This window comes from Tachypleus tridentatus, chromosome 13 (genome assembly GCF_004210375.1).
Source record: "Tachypleus tridentatus isolate NWPU-2018 chromosome 13, ASM421037v1, whole genome shotgun sequence".
NCBI classification, from domain to species: domain Eukaryota; kingdom Metazoa; phylum Arthropoda; class Merostomata; order Xiphosura; family Limulidae; genus Tachypleus; species Tachypleus tridentatus.
This window is the reverse complement of record NC_134837.1, coordinates 87,321,247-87,347,500: the sequence shown is the minus strand read 5'-3', so window position 1 is coordinate 87,347,500 and position 26,254 is coordinate 87,321,247. Positions and strand designations below refer to the sequence as shown.

The window sequence follows — 26,254 nt, the reverse complement described above, 5'->3', positions numbered from 1 at the left end:
ACTGTTTATTTTTTTAGTAATTTGATATCAACTCTAGCCTTCTACTTGTATGTTGTTTGTTATTCATATGTAATATGAAACCAAAATTGGCCAGATCAATATTTCTTTGAAACATTTTACTAAAGTGAAATGATATATATACCATTATGTTTAGAAATTAATGTGTATGTTAGTAGTTTATAATGCAAGTCATGTTGATACTTTTTTTTTCAGTTATGAATTTTTTATAATGTATCACTAGAGATTCCAATCAGAAATTCTCTACTCAGACTTCAGAAATAACTGACCAAACCTAAATGTATTCTGCTTAAATCATAACAGAAAGACAATTGTTAGGAGAATATTTGTTTTCCTTGCATATTTACAATTAGAATTTTTCAGTATTTTACATAAGTTATTTTTAAAATGTCATATTGAATTATAACTGTTGCTTTATTTATTTTATAAAGTTAAATGTATTTACAAAAGTTAAAGATCAAATCTTTTAATATGTTTTATATAAGTGCTTTTATACACAAAAAATATTTGACAGAACCAAAACAAGTTCTATCCAACAAATTACTTCAGTATAAACAACTAATATTTTATGTACCACCAGTCTAATAAATGAAGCATAGATATGACTACAAAGCTTATAGATTTAAATCTAAATTAAAAGTTATCACATCATTGCTCGAGCTTCAGTGGTTCAGAGGGGAAGTCAGCCCTGCCCCATCCATTTTCTTCATATTTGACAAATTTTCCCACAAGTGTTAAAAAGCCAATGTTACTCTGTTCAAAATCTATGGCATGCACCCTCTAAAATCTTGCTTAACAAAGTGACCAGCCTATTGTATTATCAATGAATGGAATAAATCTAATATTTGCATCACAGACTATGCTTGCACACAGTTGCAAAGAACCAACTTGGCAAACATCCCCATGCATACTGTGTGTATTTTCTCTCATTTCAATTCCATGGAAAGTTTACACACTACACATGTGGCAGTGTTGGAAATAATTCCACATGTAGCACAAGAAACACGACATAAGATAAGAGTTGTTGTATGGTTTCAGGTACCACAGTGGGCTTAAGTGAAAGAACTATATATTTTTCCCATATATCTCAGTTTCTGCAATATATACTCACCTTACTTAGTAACAGTACCTAAGTTGATGACATGTAGATTATTTTGAATCTTAATAAATAAAATACATAGTTGCCTAATTCTGAGGTAGGATAAAAGCTGAAATCCTTGCTTTTGTGTGAATGTTCCCCTTGAACTAAACTCCACTTGCCCCTTTTTCAATCAGCTGGAAATATGAGTATGAAAATTGTAATAAGTACAAAATAATTACAAAATCATTCCCGGGATTAAGATAATTAAAAGCATTTCTAGCAAAAATACTAATGATTTGCTATGTGATTCCATCCCAGTTTAGTGCTGTGAAAAATTTTAAAGAGCATGAGATTAGATATATTAACCTGATGCGTATTTTGTTTGTTTTTTGTAATAGGAGAAACGAGAGTCCATTATGTGTAATTACACAAGACACCATGACTGTTGATGATGTTGGTTAGTAATGAAGTACTTCTTTGTCATTATTAACAGCAACTTGTTTTGGTTAATTTTGGATAAAGATTCTTTAGAAAATGGACTTGAGTGAATGACCATTCTAATTACTTTTGTCCACATATATTTTTAGTGTAAACTCTGTTTTTAAATATTTTAACAAGCATTGATGTAGGATTTTCTTTTTTGTGTATTAGAAGAAAAGTAAGAAATGTAAAGTTACCAATGAAGAATTTTTCTCAAAATAATTTTATGTTAAGAGACTTTTCTGTAATATGTTTACAACAAATTAACATTAAAAAATAGTGTTAATATCATTAAAGCCTCATATTAAGAAACCCTGTCAATAATAGTAAACTAAGTTGTGTTATACCATGGTGTGTGAGAAATGTCTTTGCCATAAGCTCAGATTTAAAGAAATAATGACTTAATGCTAATAATCATTACTGGAATAATGCTTTATAATAATAATCAACCTAATTTTGACTTTACACATATGACAAGTTAATACGGTATCACTTGTAGAAACAAAAAAAAAACTTGATTTTTTGTTCTTTACTCAAGCAAAACATAATTTTAAGCAGCATATAATTTGAGCATAATTGTTAAATATATACTAAAATTTATGAGCTGTTTGCTTTCATTTGCTTCAATTCAAGAGTAAAAATTAGTGTTTGGCAAGCTTTGTAAACAGTTTTTTCATTTGAGTAACCCAGAGAAATAATTTGAAATATATTATAATACTAATTAATTTCTTTACACCAGTTGTTAAATATATCTTCATATTAGTTTTATATCTTTGCAGAAAACATCCTGAAGTCCACTGATCATAATGGGTTTCCTGTTATTATTTCTCAAGAATCTCAGTATCTGGTGGGTTTTGTATTAAGGAAGGATCTGACATTAGCCTTGGGTAAATAAGTTTTATTAAATATCCATGTTTAACTTTAGAATCTATTAAAATGCAAGTTCTCAAAACATGCAGAAATTTGAGTACATTTTATTAAAATAAAATTATTTTGATTATGCGGATCATCAAATCATGTGGCAACCACAGCTGATATAAAATTAAGATGGAATTACATTTATCAAGCTATATTTTAACATTGTTTGGTGATTAGTAGATATTGTGATGCCACCAGATAAGTCATTGGTTTTATGGAGGTATATAACAGCCTTTTCTCATGCATTCAGAATTGGGACTTAGAATTTCTGAGGCAATGATATCCTTTGTGTTTAATGGCATTCTAAATTAAAATTAATATGGATCAACCTGGAGCTTTGTGACCATCCAGAAAAAGAGATGCAGCAATTTGTATATCACTAATAGTAAGCAAAGTGCATTTTCTTGTAAGAGATGAAGTCATTGGCAAAGGACATCCCAAGCAACAGTATATAACATAATCAAGAAAGACCTTTACAGCTGAAAGTAACACAAGTCATGTGCATGAGTTGCTTCCCTAACGTATACCTGTTCAATCATTGCATACGTCAAACAGCTAGAGACCAGGATGGATAATTAATGGTGTTCCATACCAGGTCATACCAGTACATGATCAGATTGTTGGAAAAAACACTGGAGGATCATCCTTTCATACACTATATAATTTAGAAATGAGAAAGAGAAATGTGTATTAGACATGATAGCATTAGAACAGAGAACTTTGCTATGGAAACTTATTTTGCAAGGCTATAATCATTGAGTACTAACTTGAATGACATGATAAGACTCCAAAATTATTTTACTATAACAGAGATGCCAACTATTTCAAATGACTGAGCGTAGTGATTGTAGACAGAGCCCTTTCACAGTTGTAGTCCTTTTAGATTTGCCAGAAACAAGACAATCTGGTGAACGAGGTCTCTTTTTTTCCATCTTGTGAACGATTGCATTGGTGTTTCAATGCTGCTTAGAAAATGAGAAATACCCATCTACACGAGCGCTGATTGGCTGACAAACACCGATGATGTAACTATGGATTCCCACACGTGTCCAGTATGGAGAAGCACCGCACTCAAACTATTGGTAGACATCGGAGATACAAATATTCTTTTATTATTTCAAGCACAAACATGATTATCACAAGTAGCCATTTGGACTATGTCTTTTATTTATAATCAAAATTTATTTGTATTTCACTACACATTTTCTTTTCACCCCTTTCAAGCCCTGGGGGAACAATTTATCACTTTATTGTATAGACCTATATAATATATAATAATTTGGGAGTTGCAACAAGTTGTAATATGAGCATATGTATGAGCGTATAGTCGTAATGTATACACCAAACTCATAATGATTACGCTCAAATCATGATGGTTGGCATCTCTGCTGTAATGTACTCACAGTTAATAAAATTAATATTGATTATAAGAACCATATTGCTTTATTCACATTTTTATTTCTGTTCAAATCTGTTACAAGTAACATACTTAGAACACATCACAGAGCATCATTATTGCTGATAAAAGTAGTTTGTTTTTAACTTTCTTTGTTATTATTCATATATAAGTCACTAACTTAAACCTTCTTTCAATTGGATTGTCTGTATTTTTTTTGTGTGCATTTACATTTGTGTGTACAGTGTTAATTTTCATATCTAATCATGTATTACATGACAGAGTGTAAGTGTTTTAAGCTTTGAATATTTATTGAGCTATTCACATGATTGTCATTTTTTGTTGTATTCTTTATTAGCTAATGTCAAAAAGACACAAGAAGGAGTAGTAGGAGAAAGCCATGTGCTGTTCACTTCTCACTCATCTCAGTCTTCGTTAGGGCCTCCAGCTGTTAAGCTTCGAAAAATTTTGGATATGGTAATTTTATTTGTAAAAATTACTTTAAAGTTGTGTCAAATGAGAATAGTATTTCAGCATTAAATCTGAAATATTCATTTAACTAGTCAGACAAGTAAATATTAAGGTTAGTTTATAGAGCTCATTTCATTAAGCTTTATCTATCTTTTCCTGTTTTCACTGTGTAAGCAAATTTTCTTGGAAATACTCTTAAATAGATTTCTACAGTTTTTACTTCATTAGTAAAATTTGTAACTTTATGGCATAATATGCCACTTTTTAGAACTTCTGTGGCTAAAATACTGCTTGAACAGTTCCAGTATAAAAAAAACAATTGGTGGATTCTGAGCCTGAAATTAAGTGTTATACTTTTCTTTAGTTGCTGCAATAAAAATGGAAGGTTTTTATACTTAGTTGAACTAAAATGATCAACAAATGTAGTGGTGGTTGTGGTGTTTTTCGAAGTGCAAATTTACTTTCTCTAATGCTATTAAACTCCATTTCTAATCTCCTTTCATTCATTCACTTAATATTTACCTCTTCTAGTTCTGATTGAGATAATTTACTTTTGATAAAGAAAAGTTAAAAATTTTTCAAAATAAGTTAAAAATGGGTAAGAATCCATAGCCCCTCAGTGGCACAGCAGTATGTCTGTAGACTTGCAATAGTAGAAATAGAAACTAAGTTTGATACCTGCAGTTGACAGAGTAAAAATAGCCCATTATGTAGTTTTGTGCTAAACGTCAGACACAAAAAGAATCCCAAAAAATTACAATGTTTACAATAAATTTCGTATAGAAATAAGTTTCACCTAACTTTTTAACCCCATCAGAATAGGTCATGGATCAAAGGACATGTCATTGTAGTTGTTGACTTCCAATCAAAATTTTATTGAACAACGATTTTATTAATTTATACCATCTACAGTTTGATACCAAACTCACTTATAAATCAAATTTTAGTATTATACATGAGTCAGTTTCTTAATTTAAAGTTAATTATTAAAAGAACACATGGCATGTTTTATGCAGCACTGGATCAAATTAGATGTTTGTGATGTCACAAGTACGATATAGGAACATAACTTACCAATATTGAGAAGCTAGAATATAAAATAACAACCTCATATTTTTATATTTTGTTGAGATATGGCTTAGGTACTGAATCAAACACAATTCGCCTCTTTCCATTTTTGGAAATGGTCCCCTATTTACACTTACTTCAATATATAACATGTCAATAACCAATCAACAGCTTAGAATGTCCTCCTAGTGGTTTTCTCAGCCATTTTAATCTGTGAAAAGGTTACCTTGTTCTTTCAAACCAAGATTTCAAGGTGATAGATTGTGTCTTTAGTCTGCTCGAAATTTCATTTTTGTTTAAGACCTATATACAGTTTAATTGCTAAGCTTTTTGCATCTATTTATTCTTCGCTTTAAAGATTGGAAATTAATTCCTTCTATTTCTTTTATATAATAATGACCAAGGTTTTCAACAAGAGTTTTTCTCCTGTTATCAAAAAAACTATGGTAAGTAAAAATGAACAAATATTATATTAACAGAACTGTAACTTTTGAGCACAGCTAAAACTAAAGAAAAACACTTTAATAAAAAACAACTCAATATTACATTATTATAATAATAAATACTGTTACCTAATAATAATGATTGAAATGGAGATAGGTTCCATATACAAAGTACAGAGTAAATAGATTAAACAACAACAAAAAAGTGATTTTGAGCAATTTTCTATACATACTTAACAGTATTATTCACAAGATCAATTGAAGCATCAAAATAACTAAGTCTGTTAGTTGAAATTGTAGACATATTTTTCAAAATAGATAATTATCAGTTTTAGAGTATATTCAACTCAGTTTCAGACTAAATCTACACTTCAAGTATATAATATATACATTTTAGATTCTGTATCTGACTACATTAGTTTTTTAGCCTATACCTGTTGTCGTCCACCACTGGTACAGTGATAAGTTTATGGATTTACAATGCTAAAATCAAGGGTTTGATTCCCCTCAGATAGTCTGATGTGACTTTGCTATAAGAAAACACGTACACACCTGTCTGTGTCATTTGCAGACTACATGTGGATGTAGCTATAACAAATAATTTAATTCTCAGATTAGATATACCTGTCAGTTTCAGATTATGCAAATAAGTGAAAGCAGGTAAGAATGATTCTTAACAATAATCTGTTACCATTTCTGATGTAAACCATAGCTTATTAAAAAATAGAGAAAATAATAGCTTAAAGTCATTTGATAATCTAAAATAAGATTTAGTGTTTGCTTACTTGTAACTTCAGTATTATTTGAAAACAGAATTATTGTGGATCTTTAATTGGAGATTTTAAAATCTAAAATTTTTGAAGAAATGAGTATTTATTATGCTTATATAATATGTATTTTGTTAGGTTTTGGTCTGACCTTAACTTAAATTACTACCCAACATATAATAATCTAGAAATACCTTTTACAGTTAAATCTAACTTTTATTTTCAATAGAACCTTTTGTTATATTGAAGTAAAATACTTCATTTTCAGATAACCGAAGTTACTGTATAATATCTCAGGTTTGATGAATGTTTGTGAAAGGTATAGTATGTATGAAAAGGCCAATAAAATTTGCATCAGATTTGCTGCAGTTTTAATATTATGAAAAAAGTGGCTCATGCTCAGGAGTTTTGTGGATCACAATTAAACAATAAGAAGTTAGAAATGTGCGAGAAAGATTAATTAACATGGCATATCTTACAGGCTCCAATCACCATCACAGACCAAACTCCTGTGGAGACAGTCATTGACATGTTCTGTAAGCTTGGGTTAAGACAGGTATTAGTTATTCACAATGGGTAAGTTTCTTTTTATTTTATACTCTTAAGTAAAGTAACAGAAGTTATTGATACCCCCATCTCTTAGAGGCATGTATTTCTTTTTCAGTAAAGCCACATTCCCAAAACTAGAAAATATAACATTAATGGGGATTAATTAAAAGAAATTCTATGAGACCACTAACTGAACAAAGATTCTATTGATTGCTTTAACTTGGGTCCTGATCAGGGACCAAGAGTAGAGCCTGGGATAGAAAAACAGAGTGCCATGCAGCTTATGAACAATGTTAATTTGTCACACAATAACCACTACAAGTAAGATATTATGATTTGTGTTCAAAAGGCAAAAAAAAATAAGTTTTTTTTTCTATTTATACCTGTTAAAAATTGAAAAGTAGTTTTATTTTTTTATTAGTATTGTAATTTTCTCAACAAGAATGGCTATTAACTTATGAAAACAGGATCATAGTCAAACCTTCTGGACCATTCTGAAAATGCATGAACCAAAGTTCACTCTAAAGTTACACAAAGTGTAAAATATGCAGGTAGTTTTTTCTTTATTTTTGTTTTGTATTATACCATTTTCTCTACCATCTTGTCACCTATGCATTATAACTTTATTCAGATTTTGTATTTGGTGTGGTAATTTAAATACTATTTTAAAGACTTCATTTTGGATCAAAACTTGTTTTTACAATAAATCTAACTACTTCAATTAAATTAGAAATATGATGCATAACAAAAACTAAATTATTTAAATATATATACATAAAACTTAGTGTTCAGTTTTATATTTGCAATTTTTACTATAATACCCTGTGTTTTATTTTAATTACTACATATTTGAGCAATACTTATTTATTTTCATGTTCTTGATACTTAATAAGGCTTAAGAAAGCCCACATTTCAAACACCAAACAAATAATTTAGATGTTAAGTAATAATCTAAACATGTCTTGTTTATATACATGACTAACAATGGGCAAAACCATGTATATTTGAAGTTTCTTAAAGATGGAAATAGTATGAACCAGTAAACATTGCCAAGTTTGATGTTTCATCTGAAAAAATTAAATTAAACATTTGTAAAAGCCAGACGTAACTACTTTTATTCCATGTAGGTTGGCTGTAGTACCTATAACTGGAAATAAATGAATTTTTAGGAGATCTTGGTTGTTATATAATGTAGGGTAAAAAATCTCAAATTTCTGAAACTTTAGTTACGGATGCTATAAAATCAAACAAGTCTGGTCTGAGATTCTAGCTCTCTATATCATCAAATAAGTGTACACCTGGTATATTTAAGACTACAATTGAATCGTTTTTATTTCAACAATAATTTAAGTAATGCATTTTTTTTCCTAGATTTGTGCATGTGTATGAGGATGTAATTTTGACAGGTTTATGTTAGAAATGCTAATGTAATATAAACTTAAGCTGTTCAAAGTTTCACACTTTTATATGTAGTTTGTAATTTTCATAAAAAGTGAAAGTCCATATCCCTATTAGTGCAAAAGTGATTTTATGAACCACATTATCTCTTTGCAGCTCCCAATGGCTTAGCAGTAAGCCTGAATTCTATTAAATAATAGAAGAAAAACTTCAAAGCCAGGCCTTATCATTCATATAATTATTAAGCTTTCTCTTAAACTCACTTAAATTTACTGCCTCCACAACATCTGACAGCAATCCATTCCAGAGACCAACCACCCTGTTAGAAAAATAAAACTGTCTTAGGTGAAGATGAGTTCTGTTTTGCCAGATATATATTTGTGTCCTCTAGTCCTTCTCTCTCTGTGTGAAAAATGGTATATCAACACTATCAATTCCCTTTACCATCTTAAACACCTCAGTCAGATCCCTTCTAATTATTCCTTTTTCAAGAGAAGACAGTTTGAGAGATTTTAGAAGTGGTGTGTCCAACATACCTACAAGATGGGCTTTAAGAACCACAATTTAGTTGCTTCATTTTTCTTTTACATACACGGAGATGTTATCCAACATTTTAACGCACACGTGAAAACTGGTATATCATAATGATCCAAGACTGTTAACTTCGTTCCAATATAAATTATGCTATTTATTAGTATTTTTTTATTATCAAAAAGCTTTTTTACCATCCCTATTCTTTGTTTTATTTTATGATCACGTTTGCCCTCTGATATTATCCAGTTCCTCAGGTAGTGGAATTTATTGACCTGCTTTATTTGTTCCTTACTTACTTTGACAATACATATAAGAACGATCTCCTTTTTCTTTGTAATTACCAAATACTCTTTGTTCTCTACCCGTTAAAGGCTAATTGCCCTACTTAATATTTCTAATCCTAATAATACTGTTGTGGTACTTGCAACATCTTAAAACAATTATCTGAAATTATTGGAATGTTTTCCTTGTTACCAGTGTTCATCTCCTTTCAACCTCAGTTATTAGAGACATCTATTTATGAGAGGGTAGAAGCTCACCAAACACACTGTATGATGGTTATTTAACTAATCCAGTAATTTTCTATCTTTCAGGCGACTACTTGGGATTATTACAAAAAAGGATGTTCTGCGACATATCAAACAGTTAGGCAATGAAGATCCTGAATCTGTATTATTTAACTAATTATATACATTTATATATTGTTTTAATGGGTGTGTTACTCATTAGTCCTATGATGGTTGATGATTTGTATATGTGCATTCTCTGACTGATCCATTTCCTGCAGTATAGTATGGTTGATAATAGACTATTTTGTGAACTAGAAAGCATGTCCACTGGGTGTGACATCTGCTGTAGATGTATCTTAATTTTTTTAAATATATCTTGTCTGTTTAATACTGTGTTGTTACTTGTGGAGAGTTATGGCTGGAACCTTGCTCATTGAGATGTGCGTAATATTTAAAGTTATGTGCAAAAGGTTTGAATAAAGTTATTTCACAATTTATATTCTCTGTTTCTGTGTGGTTTTGCTTTGTTTTTACCTCATGTGGATAATAAATCCTATAATAATCATATATAAATTTGTAACTGTTGCATCTTACACTGTTATAACTACAACTGTTTTATTGTAGTTATGGTTAGTACAATCACCTATCTTATTAATAATTTGTTTTTATTCTACGTTTCAGTTGCTAATCTGCTGCTCATAAAATAGGTCAAACTGTTTGTGATAAGGAGAAACTCACTTGAAGTAAAAATCTATCTCGGGACGACTAGTATGGGTGTTAACACTTTTACCAAAATAAAGCAGAAAACAAAGTCGCCTTCAGATAACCGAAGAAGGTAGAAACATTGTTCTTTGCTTTATTTTGGTAAAAGGTCAAACTGTCATTCTTGATATATTATAATCATAACAAGGGTCTCAATTACTGTGTGAAATCATCAAACGTTTTAAACATACGAGATAAAAATACAAAATGGGTTGATCTGAAGAAGTGACTTATCTGTTTTCATACAGTTAAATATTTACCAACACTTCTTTCACAGATGTATATAATACACTGTTTCTGAAGTTTCTTGCAGTTGATAGTGTAAGAAGATACATTATTATATACCGTTAGTAGCTCTTCTTTGCAAATTGATTACAAAAGGGTATGCATTTACAGGATGATTTGTTTAATCTGTGTAAAATGTGCTCTGTTTGTTTCCATCCATGTGTAAAATCAAATAGCAAATAAAATTCAAGTGGAGCTGCCAGCATTGTCATATTTGTGATTGGTAGAAAACTTTTACACCATAGAGAAGCAGTAGTGTAAAAGCTGTATTATCCAATCTTAAAAAACGTAAAACAAGATATAAGTATGATTTGAAGATGGGATACTCAGTGTATTTTAAAGTAAAAAGACATGCTATGGGTAAATGAAAAGTCATTCAACCAGATATTCCAAGACAACTGTCCTAATAAATGCAGAACACTAGGAAAGGAAAACAACAAGGGTTAGCAGGAGATTAGAATGGTCAAAGCTATAACTTTTTCCAACAAAGAGTTGTAGTGTCACATATACAGTGCTGCTCTACATACCATCAGACTTGATTAATCTTGCATGGTCTGAAGAAAAGTTTACCAAAGTCAGCAGTGAACTGCTTAATTAAACTAGATACACTCATGAATTGTTATGAAAAACAAAATTACTGAATGCTATATGTTTCATTTAATGTGGTGGTGGCAGAATATATTTGATTCAAGTAATCAGTACCTCCAATTACTTAAGGCATGTATGGATCTTGAAGGCATTAAAATGTTTTTTTTCTCCTCTTAAAGGGAATTTTTTTTATGGAGTTTGTTTTTAAAAATAAATATAAAAATGTTATTGAATATAGCATAATAAAGTCAAAATGGCTTTGAGGGCTTTAATAATGTACAGGAAAATATTTGATTGTCTGTTTGGCCTACACAAGTCACTCAGCAGGAAACTTAAATGATGTCATACACACAAAAATCGTGAAAACAATTTGAAAAAAGTAGTAGGTCAAAGAACTAGAATATCTTTATTTTGTAATATGCTTACAAGAGTTCAGAAATATATTGAGTGATAAATACATAGTTTATGTATTATGTAAATTTTCTCATTTTAACAATTATTGAACCACAACAAAAACCCAGAACTATTAATTACATAGTTTGTAATTTCATATTTTACAATAAATATGAGCTTCCTTAGAAATCCAAAATACATTACCTACACCTATTCTATAAATATAAATAACTATTACTCTAAAGTAATACGATTATGTTCAGTAATTTCTGTTCTGATTTCTCATTATTATAATATTTGTGTTCAAAATACTATTTTCCTGGAAAGTTTAGGATACCAAGTTGTATGCAATTTTTTTAAATACAAACTGTAATTGTATATGAAATATTTGATATTTTTATCTATATCATTAATTTTCTGTATAGAATTTGTTTTTCCTATCTCAACGTATACAAATATTTTGTAATTTCTGAAGGGAATATGAAATACTTTTCATAGTAAATTACAACCGTTCATCTGTATGGCTCTGTACATAAAAGTCTGTGCCATTTTTTCTTATTTTTAAAAACATATTTCATTTAAAAACTGAATAAACAAATGATAAATCGTAAAATAATATAATCCATTAGTTTCTCCAAAACGGAAGAAGGGAAAATGTAATGCTTTGTGTAGAGAAACATTCATCACTAGAACCAATTTCTCGTTGCGTTCAAATTATTCAAAATGTGGGATAGAACTTTTCGTTGCACGATCTATTATTATATACGTACCCCCATACATACACCGGTTTTTTTTGTGTGTGTATTATGTGTAATTTCTACTCGTTAGGTTCCATGGACACACAGCTGTGTACTAGTTATTGCAGTGGAGTGTCTAGTTGCATCGAATATTTTTATGATACATACATTTATAACAGCTTCTTTTAAAGCCTGCTGTCTAATATTCAAAGGATATTTTATTTTCCTTTTACATCCAGCCCAGATGATGATGTCGTTTGATAGTGGCAACATCTGGGATGTGTCGTGAGATTGCAATCAACAGCTGTCGTCCAGAGCCTGGTGAAGATACTGTTGAATTTTCAGAGCTTGAGGATGAGTCTGCTTGATGAAGATCTCCACTGGGCACTTTATTACAAGAAATTGGTGGTGGAGGTGGAGAAAGACGAATATGATTTTCGCAATCTATTTTCTGACCACTGCAGGGGCTGGGAGGCACCTCAACCACAGTTGAATCTGAATCCTGAGGCATTTCTACTGTATGAATGAAATCGTCCATCACATTAGGTGCAGGAATTGGATACTGACATCTAGGAACATTGGCCATATTCTCTTCCGTGGTTTCATTAGATCGTGTGGTATCTTCAGTTACTTCATATGGTGAATTCTCAAAAGCAGCGTTATCGATACCATCATCTATCATGATGGTTTTATTAACATTGATGACTTGAGAAGTTACTTTATTTCGATCTTCAACTTCAAGTACTTGTGGAAGTGGCTCATCTTGTCCCGGTATAGCATCCATCGTTGATGCTGATTGTTCTAAGTTCTTTTTGTCGTCCATGTTATTATCGATTAATTGCTCAATAGCTGGGTTGGAACTCTCTGTTAGCGTTGATGCCTGTGATTGACTAGGGGAGGTGGTGTTATCAGTTAAATGTGAAGGCATTGTTGTTTGAATTGCTGTTAACTTTTTAGAAGAAGGAAGTGTTCTGGAGGTTTTGTTTGGCATAGTTAGTCCACATTGTGATGGCTTTTGAGGAAGTGTCCTGTAACAATAACTTCTAGTTTCATGGTTAACGTTTTCTAGTAGAGGAAACATCTGAAGGCTCAAACGGTTTTTATATTGTGTTTCAGGTACTGCAGTTATTTTCTCATCAATTTCTTGGTTAATAAGTGACTGTGAAACTATTTGATTTCCCTGACTATCTTTGGAGATGTTTTGTTTACTGGAGTTGTTACTGCATAGGTAATATTTAGTGTCTGACTCGAGTTGCTTGATTTCACTAACTGGTAAAGAATCACTATCATCTTCTAAATTTGCCTGCTCAAGTTCTGAATTAGGTTCAGGTTTCAATTTTATATTATTTGGATCTTTGAACAAATTGACTTCAAGAACTGACCTCCAAAGAATTCCTTCCTCATGAACAGTGTCGTTCACAGGTGCTGTAGTGTGTCGATCAGTTTCTCTCTCTAGCGATTTCCGTAAGCTATCTGTTCTACCCGTAGAATCTAGGCTTCTGCTACTTCCGATTTGGGATCGTTTGGCATCTATGATCATCTCTCTCCATTTAGAAGATGAGTGATGGTTACCTGACTTCAAAGATCCCGTCAATCTCACAAAACGGGAAAGTTTGTTTTTGCTGGTCTTGATGTCGGGAGGAGTTTCGCCTGAACAACCTTCCACTAGTCCGATGTTAAAATCTTTCAATAGTCTTCGTTCTCGAACTTTTATCTTCTTACATATAGCTAAAAAGGAAAACAACAATAATTTTATTGGCTACTAACTATAGCAACGAAAACAATAACGTTGGTATATAAAACTATATGTGTACTTTGCATATGCACAGATAGCCCTTTATGTAGCTTTTTGCTGAATAACAAACAAGTCCCAGCATGGTCAGGTGGTTAAGGCGTTCGACTCCTAATCCGAAGGTCGCAGGTTGAATCCTCTTCACACCAAACATATTCGCCCTTTCATTCGTTTAGGTATTATAAAGTTACGGTCAATCCCATTATTCGTTGGTGAAAGAGTTGTCGGTGGGTGGTGATGACTGGCTGCCTTCCCTCTAATCTTACACTGCTAAATTAGGGACGGCTAGCGCAGATAGCCCTCGTGTAACTTTACGCAAAATTCAAAACAAAGAAGGACAACCCTCCATGACTTAATTTTTAGTCACGGCTCAAACAAGATTAAATAAAGGACTGAATATCGGATATTTTGTTGTAATGTTATAGGATATAGAAAATTAATTAAAATTTAATTTTAAACGCTTACTTAGATTCTGTTGGCTAATATAGGATATAAATTTTAAGAATAACGAATAAGGCCGTAATGGTCCGATTTCTTTCTCCTTTTTTTGTGGTAACCTATACGGCCACTAAAGATATCGCTAGATAATTAAGTTTGAAATAATCGACCTTGGTTGAGTTTCTCATTGAGAAGAATACATAAAACCCTGTGATAGTATTCGTAAACCATGCTGTAGCTTTTTCATCATTTTTAAGAAATTATGCACATTTATAATTGCAAAAAGAATAGTCTTTTTAATGTAGTTTTTCTCAACGTTTTGCCATTACGGTCTCATTAAGAAGATACCGTTACTGTGTTGTTTAATTAAGCTTACATGAAGAAACAAATATAACATACGTGATATTACATAGGAATAAGACCATTATTTTTTTTGTTATCTTTCTTAACCAGCACTATATGTTTCCTCGGTGAGTAAAATATAATAGTATATCAACGGCACGATGCCGAACATGTTAGAATATCTGTGTTCATGAGGGTCCTTGGACACGCAATGCAATTACTGTCCTGTAGATCATTCTTACGAACCGATATCTATAAACAAGTTTTATAGACAGCATTTCTACAGATCGTTTACATGTTGCTTGCCCAACCTGATAAGTTCTGGTACTGAGCGAAACATTTCGCTATATGTGGTCGGGATGGTATATGTTAATATGTTGAACAACAGTAGAGGGCCAGCAACGTCTTACGATATACGTCTCACGCTGGTTCAACGGTAAGTTTACGGATTTACAACACTAAAATCAGGGGTTTGATTCCCTTTGTGGACTCAGCAGATAGCCCGATGTAGCTTTGCTGTAAGGAAAACACACAAACTTATGTTTGTTTGTTTTGTTTTTGAATTTCGTGCAAAGCTACACAAGAGCTATCTGCGCTAGCCTTCCCTACTTTAGCAGTGTAAGACTAGAGGGAAGGCAGCTAGTCATCACCACCCACTGCCAACACTTGAGTTACTGTTTTACCTATTAATAGTTGGATTGACCTTCACATTATAACGCCCCCACAGCTAAAAGGGCGAGCATGTTTGATGTGGCGGGGATTCGAACCCGCGACCCTCAGGTGACCATCGATTGCCTTAACCCACCTTGTTATGCCGGGCCTCACACTTATGATATAATATACCACAAATTACCAAACAACTGATCATGCTTCTTCAGTCTTGGTGTTATATCCTATAGGAATTGATATCTCTTTACTTATTGTAGTAAATAATACAAAACTGTTTAAGAAATCGGACATTTCCTCAGAGATAGTTGCAAAACTCTCACAAAGTAAACTTCATAGATCTGTACTTAATTTGAATATATCATGTAAGAATTGCAGTGTTTAAAATTGTACGTAAAGAAATTTTATGCCAGATAAACAGGAAGATAATTTGTTTGTTTTGAAAGCTCTACGAGGGTTATTTGCGCTAGCCATACCTACTTTAACAATGTAAGACTACAGAGAAGGCAACTAGTCATTACCACCCACTGCCAACCCTTAGGCTACTCCTTTTACTAATGAATAGTGGAATTGATAATCACATTATAACACCTTATCGATCAGTGTGACGCTACTTTAAAGTTCTGTTGGAAAACATTGTATTAAAAAAACACACGAGGTATTAACGAAGCTAAGTATTTGTACAGAGATTTTCAAGCGCACTATATATTTCTTGGAACGGAAATTCACAGAAACAAACGTACTTTATGTTTTGGTTAAAAACCCGCATTCTTTCAGCATAAGTTTGAATGCTTATAACACTGAATATCTAGTTATTATAACCAGTGTGATGCATAAATGCGGACGTTTCTGTTCTATAAGATATTGTACCTATTAATGTAAGTGCACCTTCAAATTCGAATATCCAATATCCTTTTTTTTTTATCTGGTTTCATAAATTATTTATATAAAGAGAAATAGTAGCATAAATATCTTACTACCCTCCGACTTTTCCACTTTTATCTCAGGCTTGATAAAGCCACTTTCTCTCAAAGAGTCCATCAAATGAAACCGGAAGGAGGACACATCTTGTCTCAATTCGTTGATGTCATCTTCCGTCACGGACTGGTTTTCAGCGTTTCGTTGCTGCGCGGTAACATATCTCCAAACAAGGTTTTTCATAACAGACTAGAATAAAACAACTTTATAAAACAGTTATATAAATATAAAGCTTACAACTAAATAAGTTTCTGCCTTATTATCACACAGTTAGCAAAGAAAGATTGGAATATAACTAATGTTCAAATGCTTAAAGATAAACAAGTTGTCAGTGGTGATAATTGAATCTTTGGGTGTATTAGGAGCACATTAAGTATGGTAACTATTTTAGTAAACATGCTAGCAAAAGCAATCAACCCATAATATCTATCAAATTCAATTGTTCGATACATCTTGACCGGAAATGTGAAATATGTTACTTTCTAAAACTCTTATTTTAAGACAGCTCTTAGGTTAAGACACTAATCATTTCGGTGAGTCAATCAAAGGATGTATCTTTTATTAAGAAATAATACTGTGAGCTCCACTTAACACATTTTAAAATTCATTCCACAAAGACCGATTTTTCTAATATTCTTCATATTAGATGTACAAAAAATTCTGAAAGTTTTTAAAGTTGCGATCATTTTTTTCGTCACGAAAGTCATGCTGCAATAATAATAATAACTATTCATTTCGAAAGAAATGTAACGAAAAACTCGTTACCTAATTATATATTCGATATTGTACGAAAATAATACCTTTAAATGTAGTGTAACTCTGAACAAATTGAAACATGACATGATGCATGTTTTCAGGAGGTTGAGTACATTATACTAAAACGAATTTGGAGCCTCACATTTGGAAGGTTCTATCCAACGATTGTATATCACGACAATAACCTCGCAGCGTGGTTTCCATTGCAAAAGGCTCCATCGTTAGGTTGTCGTGTCTAAAGCACACAAATCCTCTGTGCAAGCTATTCATAATTTATCTAATATATCAAAATGACGGTTTTTACATTGAAAGTTTTAACAGCCGAATTGTACATAAATTCATAATCGTTGCTAGAACCTTACCAGTATGTCTTTGCATGGAATAGCAATGACATCTAAATTCATTTTTCAGGTTCTTAAAGTATACGATGGTTGAACGAAATGTTCGACTGTGAGCCTTATCTTGTTGAACTAATACCCTTTTTGACATCATTTTACAAAACTGACTTTGGTTATATTACATATTGTTGTCTGAGGCACAGTACGGCTTTTGTCATTGACCTTTTGTTCGTAACTTCTTACTCTTTTTTACATGACGCTGCACTTGGCTTACCACTGCAGAAATAAGACTTGTTGCAGGTCTGTTTCTGGATGGTGCTTCCCATATTAACCCACGTTTCTTTTTTTTTTTCCAATAACATTAATTATAAGGAATACCTCCATTTTGAATATCCTAAATCTTCAACTCAAACACATCTTTGTGATTTGAACATATAGATAATTCGTGTGGGGAAAAGGACTATTACATACCTTTCTCAAAATCTATCACATTTTCGTGGCAGCAATGTAATATAATCCTGATACATTCGACTCTCTTGTGACATTCTAATTTGTATATTCAACATCGTTTTAGTGTAACCAACTCAACCTTATATATCAATAAATGTTAATGTACATATTGACATAATGAATGTAAGTTCATATTCTTTACAAACTAATGTAAAGTTTCTAACCGTATTATTATAATCACATAAAAGAATTCAGGATAAAAATTAACTTCCCATTATGTTACCAGCATCTATCTGTTCTTGGCCTTTGAAGTTCGCCTTGGAAACTACAACTTCTTTGTAACAAAATAGCCTGAGTGTTTACAAGCTGGAAATTTGCAGAAAATATTTTTCGAACATATATAGCTTATGCAATTTTAAGTTATATGATTTTACTTACGTGCATATGTGTTTATACTATTCTGCATACATAATTAATACAGAGTATTGTCTTTCGCCCAATAGTATAAATATTCATAAACCAAATACTTGTTATTAGACATTATTAAGGGTCTGGAAGTTACGTTGTATGAATGTGTCTAGGATTCCACATCAAAATTTAAGTAGTTTTCCCTCCCCTTCTTCTACTTTTATAACTGATATGCGAAACAAGACGTGAATCATTCTATTCTCGAGGGTTGATTACTTTTAGAAAATATCAAAAATCGATAGACGTGTTGTTTATAGATGGAACACCTCTGAGTCGAGCGGCGTAAGAAAAACTTCATGTTTTTTCCTTAAAAAATTACACTCAATAAATGTTATTACAAAGTGATAAAATATCAGTTTTAAAATATTTTGAAGTAAAAAAATTATTGAAATGTAAGTAGAGTTATCTGTTGCAGTTAACTTTTAAAATTTCAATTGCAGGTGTGCGTATGGTCACTAATCTTGATCTTATTAATAGCGTAATATTACGAGCCGGAATGATACCCGGATTCCATACCTAAACTATACAATGGTGTTAATAAACTGCATTATGATGTTAAAAAGAACACGTAGGTTCAAGAAGTTTTGACAGAAATGAATAAAAACCCTATAACCCGAACTTATTTGAATGGTGGACCTTTCTTTTTCAGGTGAACGGTCCAACTTTCGAAAACGCTCAAGTTATAATATTTTTATCCATTTCTTATGAACTGCTTTAGTAATGTATGTGTATTTTCTTATAGCAAAGCCACGTTGGGCTATCTGCTGAGTCCGCCGAGGGGAACTTTAGTACTGTGGCACAATTGTTTGCTTGCGCCATCTGGTGCCGAATGTTTTCTCAGAATATCCTTTACATGTTCAAAACCGGTGAACGCGGCTTGTATAATTTAATTTAATTCATATTAATTTAACCTAACATTTGGATTTTTGTATTAATTTTTATGAACTAAAAACATGTTATGATTCCAAGAAATAAAAATGGATACTTAACGCTATACTTAGTGTTAGTAAACATGTATTTTGAATATCGTTGTTAAAAAAAAAAAAAGATTTATACAAAATTTATTCTTACTTGATATCGGGACTCCCTTTCTCTCTCTTTGTTTTCTTTTTTCTATACATAGAAAAAACAAAAGAAAATCGCTGCTTTAAATATAACATCACTTACACCTCCATATTAGCATTTTTTTTATAACTAAATATTTCACCATACGACTTGTTCAAGAGTTTTACCCTTGGAATACTACAATACCATGCAGCTCAAATGTGCGAGAAATTTAGTTTTTAAAAAATTTTAAAGTTTCACCATAAATTATCACAGTTTTTCATGTTGTGATTGTTTAGTTGTGATTGAGTAGTTAGTTTAACAAAATAAAGACACCACTGCACCCTTCATTTTTTATTTTTTTTTAATCTATTAGCAGCAAAAATGTAAAGGTACTTGTTTTACTAAGTGTTCGAACTGAAGGGATACAGGTGGATAATAGATTATCATAAAATATAATAACATTGGAGCTTTATAGTACTTGCTATCTTTTATTTACATCAAATGCACATTATCATGGAGGCAACCGGCACACAAGAATTCACAATCTCTCCGACTTTTGTGATGAGTTTGTCACGGCAGTTAAACATTTTAACACTAAGTGTCTTGAAATATGTAATACACAAAGCTGGTTTGTTATATATGTGAGCTTGTGAGGTCAACAGAACATGTAAAAAAACTGTAATTTAAGATTTAAGTACAGACTATGCTTTAATATTTCTTTAAAATGATATTTTGTTTGGCTACCTATTCATCGTTGTCCCTTATTTTGAACTTATAGCCTTAAAAGGAGACAGTTAATCAGGACGTCCATTATCGCTTTTGGGTCTGACCAAACAATAACCCTTGACCTAGTGCACCCACAATCTTAAAATGCGGAACGCGTTTATGCGTAACATATAAGCCACATTGGCGGAATTCCAAAAGTTTTCCATCTTTTTTGTTGAATTTACAGTATAACATTTCTCCCTGGTCCAGAAAGCTATGTGGTTAGGGCGCTCATCTCGCAATCTAAAGGACGCGGGTTCAAATCCCCGTCACACAAAACATGCTCGCTCTTTCAGCCTGGGTTCGTTATAAAGTGTCAGGGTCAATCCTACAGTTCGTTGGTAAAAGGGTAGTCCAAGAGTTGGCGGTGGGAGATGATGAGTTACTGCCTTTTCTCTTGTCGTGCACTTCTAAATTAAGAAAGGCTAGCGCAGATAGCGCTTGTGAAACTTTGCAAGAAATTAAAAACAATCACCTCTTTCGCGCACAGTCAAGAAGCTAAGAAAACAGTGAAAAATATACCGTATGGAAGCTTATTTTAAGATCCAGGAAATACTGGCGTAGTAACTGAGTCATGTGACAACAGGGGTGCCAAAAGCAGCTTTTTAGAATTCGGATGCATCACCTTTGGTCAGTAGCAGTTTGCTTTACGCTAGTGCGTTGTCATAGATAATCGGCCAACTGATGTAGTTTACGGCACACAGCTAAAGATTCAAAATATGATATGGTACTTTATTTGTAGAGGTGAAGAGGGTCTTCAATCCACTCATGATTGTTAGGGTACCTAAGATGCTAATGCATCATTGGTGATTCTCGGGCAACATTTACCTGGTGACACCCCTCTTATCTGCAAGTGGGCATCACTAATCTAACGGTGAAACATTAAAGGGAAGGTAACTAATCTGTTCTGTTCACCGACAACGAATAGTAAGATTGATCGTAACAATATAACTTTCCCATGGCTGATGTTCGGCGACGGAGATTCCAACACACGACCCGCAGATTGCGAGTTGAGCGCATTAACCATAGAGCCATGCCAGGCTAGTCTGCATACCCAATCCTAGATAATGTTCATCTTCCAGACACTGTTTATTGTTAGTAATTCAATATATATTTCACACACACCCCCGTGGCATAGCCTTATGTCTGCAGACTTTCAACGCGAGAAATTGAGTTTCGATACCCGTTGTAGGCATATCATAAATAAACTCTATGTGTAGCTTTGTAGTTAACTACAGAAACCAATCAACTATATATTTCATAACATTTCGATTCACATACGTTATTACATATAGGCTATTATAATTATTGAAAACATTTTAGTGTGTTTATTTACTTTGTGTATTTTTAAATCGGCAAATTTAAAGTGTTGTTGTTTCAAGTATTTTAAAATTGGGTCATTAGAAATGAATGAATATCATAAAATATAATATAAAATACAAACAAAATATACCAAAATTAGAAACCAGGGTAAAAGTATTTCTGTTATTTTAAAACATGATCATAATTCTACAGTTAAGCTGTACGACGCTGCAAAGGTTGAAGTGTTTTATTCTGGTGAAACCAGAAATAGTAGAATAACTTTACCCGAATCGACATATCTCTCCGAGGCTTATTTTTTCCAAATAGGCGCATCACATGTTTAAAGCTTGGAATGATGTTGAACGGCGGAGGAAGTGTATTTCCTTCCTCAAAGAAATTCAGGATGAGTTTACTCCTAGCAAATTTCCATTCAGTGTCTGAACGTTCCTGTTAAATGGACAATAGTTATAAAGTCAAATACTGTTAAATATTAAACTTGTTAATTAATACAGTATAAGTTAACAAACAGGTAGTAGAATACACTACTTTAATAAAAACTGACTGATTCCTGTCTGTTGATTATTGGTAGTTTTACTGTTTTATTTATTTATTTTTTCGACGAAACCTATAATTTAGATATCTTTCAAAACAATATATATTAATGTTGACAAAAACAATAAACTAGAAAAGGTGTAAACACTAACACAGAAACTAAGCTCAGGGTCAGAACCCTGTTGAATATTATTCTTCATCGACCCGAGTATAGGAAGTTATTTCAGTCTATAATTTAATTAATACATTGATTCTCGTTTCTTAAAAGCTTCGCAAAAATCATCGATTACATGGAGTCGAACCATGAAAATCTGTAAGTTGTCCTCTTCCTTTTTTAATAATACATAGAAGGGATGGACAAAAAATGCGCCCCCTTGAAAATGTTGTTAATTTCTTATATCTTTTACTAAATAACAGAAAAACATGTAAAACTATATGTTCTTGGAATGGAATATACTCGACAAGATATGTTCAAATATAACCTCAAATCCTAATTTCAACATTGACTTTCATAAATACCTGAACTTTCCATGATTTTAGTCACATTTTTGCATAAAAGATGTTGTGCAAAAGATCTCCTGTAGTTTCTTATATCTTATTCTAATTAACCTACATAATAGTCAAACAAGTTTCTTTGCAATCGTGTGGTCGATAAAAGATATCTTAGAAATAAAAGAATTTATGTTATGGAACGGCCAGGTCAATCATATCAATCCAACTGAAAATTTATGAGCTGAGTTAAATTGATTAACGAAAGACCTTAAACCAAACACTGAAGATGAACTTTTTGAACTACTGAAAGAAAGATATCAGTCAATCACTCAGGAATATCTGTACAAACTGATTGAAATCACACCGCATCGATGTGAAGTAATGCTGAAATCCGAAATAAGGTCGACTAAACATTAACTTGTTAACAATTACTTCATTGGATCATCTTTTTAAAAGGATTTAAGCAGTGTTTTCAAGTTGTGGACTAAGTTCTCTTTGGAAGACGTTAACATAAAAAACATTAGATAGCGTTAACTTCTTCAAAAGCTGCCAAGATACGTTATAAATATACACTGAAGTAAATTTACAATACACTATATCATTTCACTGCATCTTCAAAAGGCAGCAGTGTTTTCTGTAGAAACACTGAAGATATTGTCTTTCAATATGACTCTGTTAAAGTTTAGCTTCTCTAGAACAATTGGTTTCAAAGTTATACTTTTTAAATATGGTGTCTTCTTTACTCTCATCATGTAGATTAATGATGTACTGTTTAATCTGCTTTCGAATATAATGCTGCAAACGACTTAGGCGTTTGTAATGCCTAAACCAAATTATATTCATCAGATAAAGAGCTGTGAGCTGTCCGTCTATCACAATAAACTAATATTAATATATATATATATAAGGTTTTTTACATATCCTGGACCTTTGACAAATTCAAACTTTGACGATATGCAGAAACAGAACACCAATATATAGATAACATTTAACACGTTGGCTCCCACACGACCCACAGGTGAGTTGTGCTCAGCTTTCTTTTTAAAGGACCACTTATTCACTGGGACACAACGGCTACATATATACTCTTCCTAAAAAAGTAATTGTAAAATTACTAGTGGGACCCTGCAAAGTATCGGTACGTTTGGAGCCCACGTGTTAAGTAATTTCCTTTGGTATAGTTAAAAAAACAACTAGATATGTTGACATGTCTTAGACACGACGTACCGAAATTATCTGGTAAGAGTGATTCATCATGGCAATAAGAAGGTTCAGTAGCACCACAACATTGATTACAGAGTAACACCCAAACATCAGTAGAGCCCAGAACCGAGTGTAACCTCTGATTCCATTCAGTTCAAAATTCCCGAGGTCAATCAACCCAAAGCTTGCCCAGAATAAGCTTTGTGCTGATTCAAACAAGCTGAAAAATAAAAATACAACTTTAGAATGAAACAGATCAATTTAATATACTTGTGTAATTTAACTTCTGTGATTCAAAAAATTGAACAAAGTGTTTTTCAGCCATGTTTAGATGGTGTGACAACAGTATCGTTAATAATTCAAATATGATCTTCACAAATGAAGGAGACAATAAACGACAGTTCTAAAATATAATTCTGTTATACATATGTATAAGTACTATCAAGCAACAGTTTTACATAACAGGCCCGGCATGGCCAGGTTACTCGCAATCACCCGTGGGAGCGTTAGTAACAAGATGAGTTCAGTAGGATGCGTGTATTCACTCTTTAGAAGGAAGTTCTGATCATTTGTATCTGCAACGTGTACTAATGGTTGTAATACTGCCCTTTATACATCGTATGGTTGACAATATTATGTCGTAATACATAAATGTCAGCATGTCTGCTTATACTAATCACTGCCCACACCAGTGTGCCATTGCCACCATCATATGCGGTGATTCTTCAATAAAATTGAGGTTAGTGTGTTTCCACTCACTGCCCAAATGTGTACGCCCGTTTCTGGCTTCTCTGTGAACAAGATCTTTGCCTAAGTGTTCTTTGATCAATCCACATATTCTTGAATTCGTTAAAGAAAGTAGCAGTTTTGTAGAAATTGGCTGGCTTGTTTGTTTTTCAATTTAGCGCAGAATTGCACGAGGAAAACACAATGTTGATCATCTGGTGAAAAAATTAACCTGTTCCTGATGTTTTGTGTGTTAACTCATCGTATAGTTCTTGCTCTGAACTATTGATTCAATTGACAACCTCAGGTTCACCAGTTACTTTGAGCCCATATTTTCAAATAGTGGTTGTATTACAGGGTTTAGGGTTTTTGAAAATGATTTACCTTGCCCGGCTTTCCAGTCAGCTGTACAAGTGTTCTGAAATCGAGTTCACATCCTGTTAGTCACATTTTTGTGAGATTTCTAACAGTTTTGCAATGACTTGTGTTTGATTCGTTTCGAGATGAAATACTGCTCTTCGTATCAAAAAATATCCAAAATGTGTCCGTGGCATGTTTCACTGTCAATTGTGTGTTTTATGCTCTGCTGTTGTTCAAACCACTAACTGAGAACATATATTTCCTTCGCTTTATAAATCAATTAACTGTGAGTATCAGGTCTTTTTGTTGATCACTAGACGCTTATTTTTTACAAAGTCGAACTCAGAAATTATAATGACATTATTTGATAATAGTATTAGTGTCTTGTCATAATTAGGTTCTTTTGGTGTGGCTAACGGTTAGTGTGTCAGGTTGTTAAGTGTTGCCTTCCTTCTGTTCAGAAGTTATAAATTATAGATGTTTACCTTTGAACCTTGAGGTTTCTGACCCGACTACTTAGCCTTAAAGTCATATAAGGAACCAAACAGGTTGAAAATACCAAATACCATGCTTAAATATATTAGGTTGTCCAGAAATAACTTTCAGAATTCTTACGATGACATTTAGAAGCTGAATATTGAATAACGTATCGTTGATTGGTTTAATCCAGCGTTTGTCGACTACAAGGTGTCTTAATTGTCTGCTGTTCCAAATCTACTCAGAGTAAGTTTTGCAACACCCAAGGCAGCATGGACAAGAAGGACTTTCATCTTATTTTCCTCTATGATTTCAAACTAGGACGAAAAGGTACCGTAACTATACGGAACATCAACCATACATTCGACCATGGAGCTGTTATTGAATGTACAAATGTATAGGTTTCGACATGAAGATGAAAGTCTTGAAGACCACGAATGTCGTGGAAGGAAGCCATCCTTAGATGAAAACACATTAAGGAAAGCAGTTGAGACAGACCTTTACAAAACAGTAAAGTAAAGCTAAACACAAGCAAATCAAGTATTGCCAACAATCTGAGTGCGATTGGAAAGACGAAGAGTCGGATAAGTGGGTTCTGCATAAGCTGACTGAACATCAACAAAATCGGCGTTATGAGACCTGTCAAGAATAACGCTCCAAAAATTGAACGAATTAGAAATCGAGGTTCTGCCTCATCCAACTTAG

General features: G+C 32.5%; 2 protein-coding genes across 19 annotated transcripts in view; one reads left to right on the top strand and one right to left on the bottom strand.

Annotated features, from left to right (window-relative positions):
* Positions 1-10,129, top strand: part of LOC143239606 (H(+)/Cl(-) exchange transporter 3-like) — a 102,435-nt gene extending 92,306 nt beyond the window's left edge. For all 17 annotated transcript variants that reach the window (XM_076480860.1, XM_076480865.1, XM_076480867.1 and 14 more), the window contains 5 exons: positions 1,498-1,556; positions 2,359-2,466; positions 4,252-4,370; positions 7,124-7,218; positions 9,717-10,129. In XM_076480860.1, the coding sequence (XP_076336975.1) occupies positions 1,498-1,556; positions 2,359-2,466; positions 4,252-4,370; positions 7,124-7,218; positions 9,717-9,807 (472 nt within the window). In that variant the 3' untranslated portion in view covers positions 9,808-10,129. The remainder of the gene's footprint in view (positions 1-1,497; positions 1,557-2,358; positions 2,467-4,251; positions 4,371-7,123; positions 7,219-9,716) is intronic.
* Positions 10,130-11,657: 1,528 nt separating this feature from the next.
* The window catches only part of LOC143240731 (transient-receptor-potential-like protein), a 35,449-nt gene continuing 20,852 nt past the window's right edge, over positions 11,658-26,254 (bottom strand). The window contains exons 11-15 of one of the 2 annotated variants that reach the window (XM_076483661.1): positions 24,011-24,206; positions 22,025-22,186; positions 19,697-19,738; positions 16,613-16,802; positions 11,658-14,125 (exon numbers count right to left, since the gene is read on the bottom strand). In XM_076483661.1, the coding sequence (XP_076339776.1) occupies positions 12,627-14,125; positions 16,613-16,802; positions 19,697-19,738; positions 22,025-22,186; positions 24,011-24,206 (2,089 nt within the window). In that variant the 3' untranslated portion in view covers positions 11,658-12,626. The remainder of the gene's footprint in view (positions 14,126-16,612; positions 16,803-19,696; positions 19,739-22,024; positions 22,187-24,010; positions 24,207-26,254) is intronic. The other variant, XM_076483663.1, reaches the window with a different exon arrangement.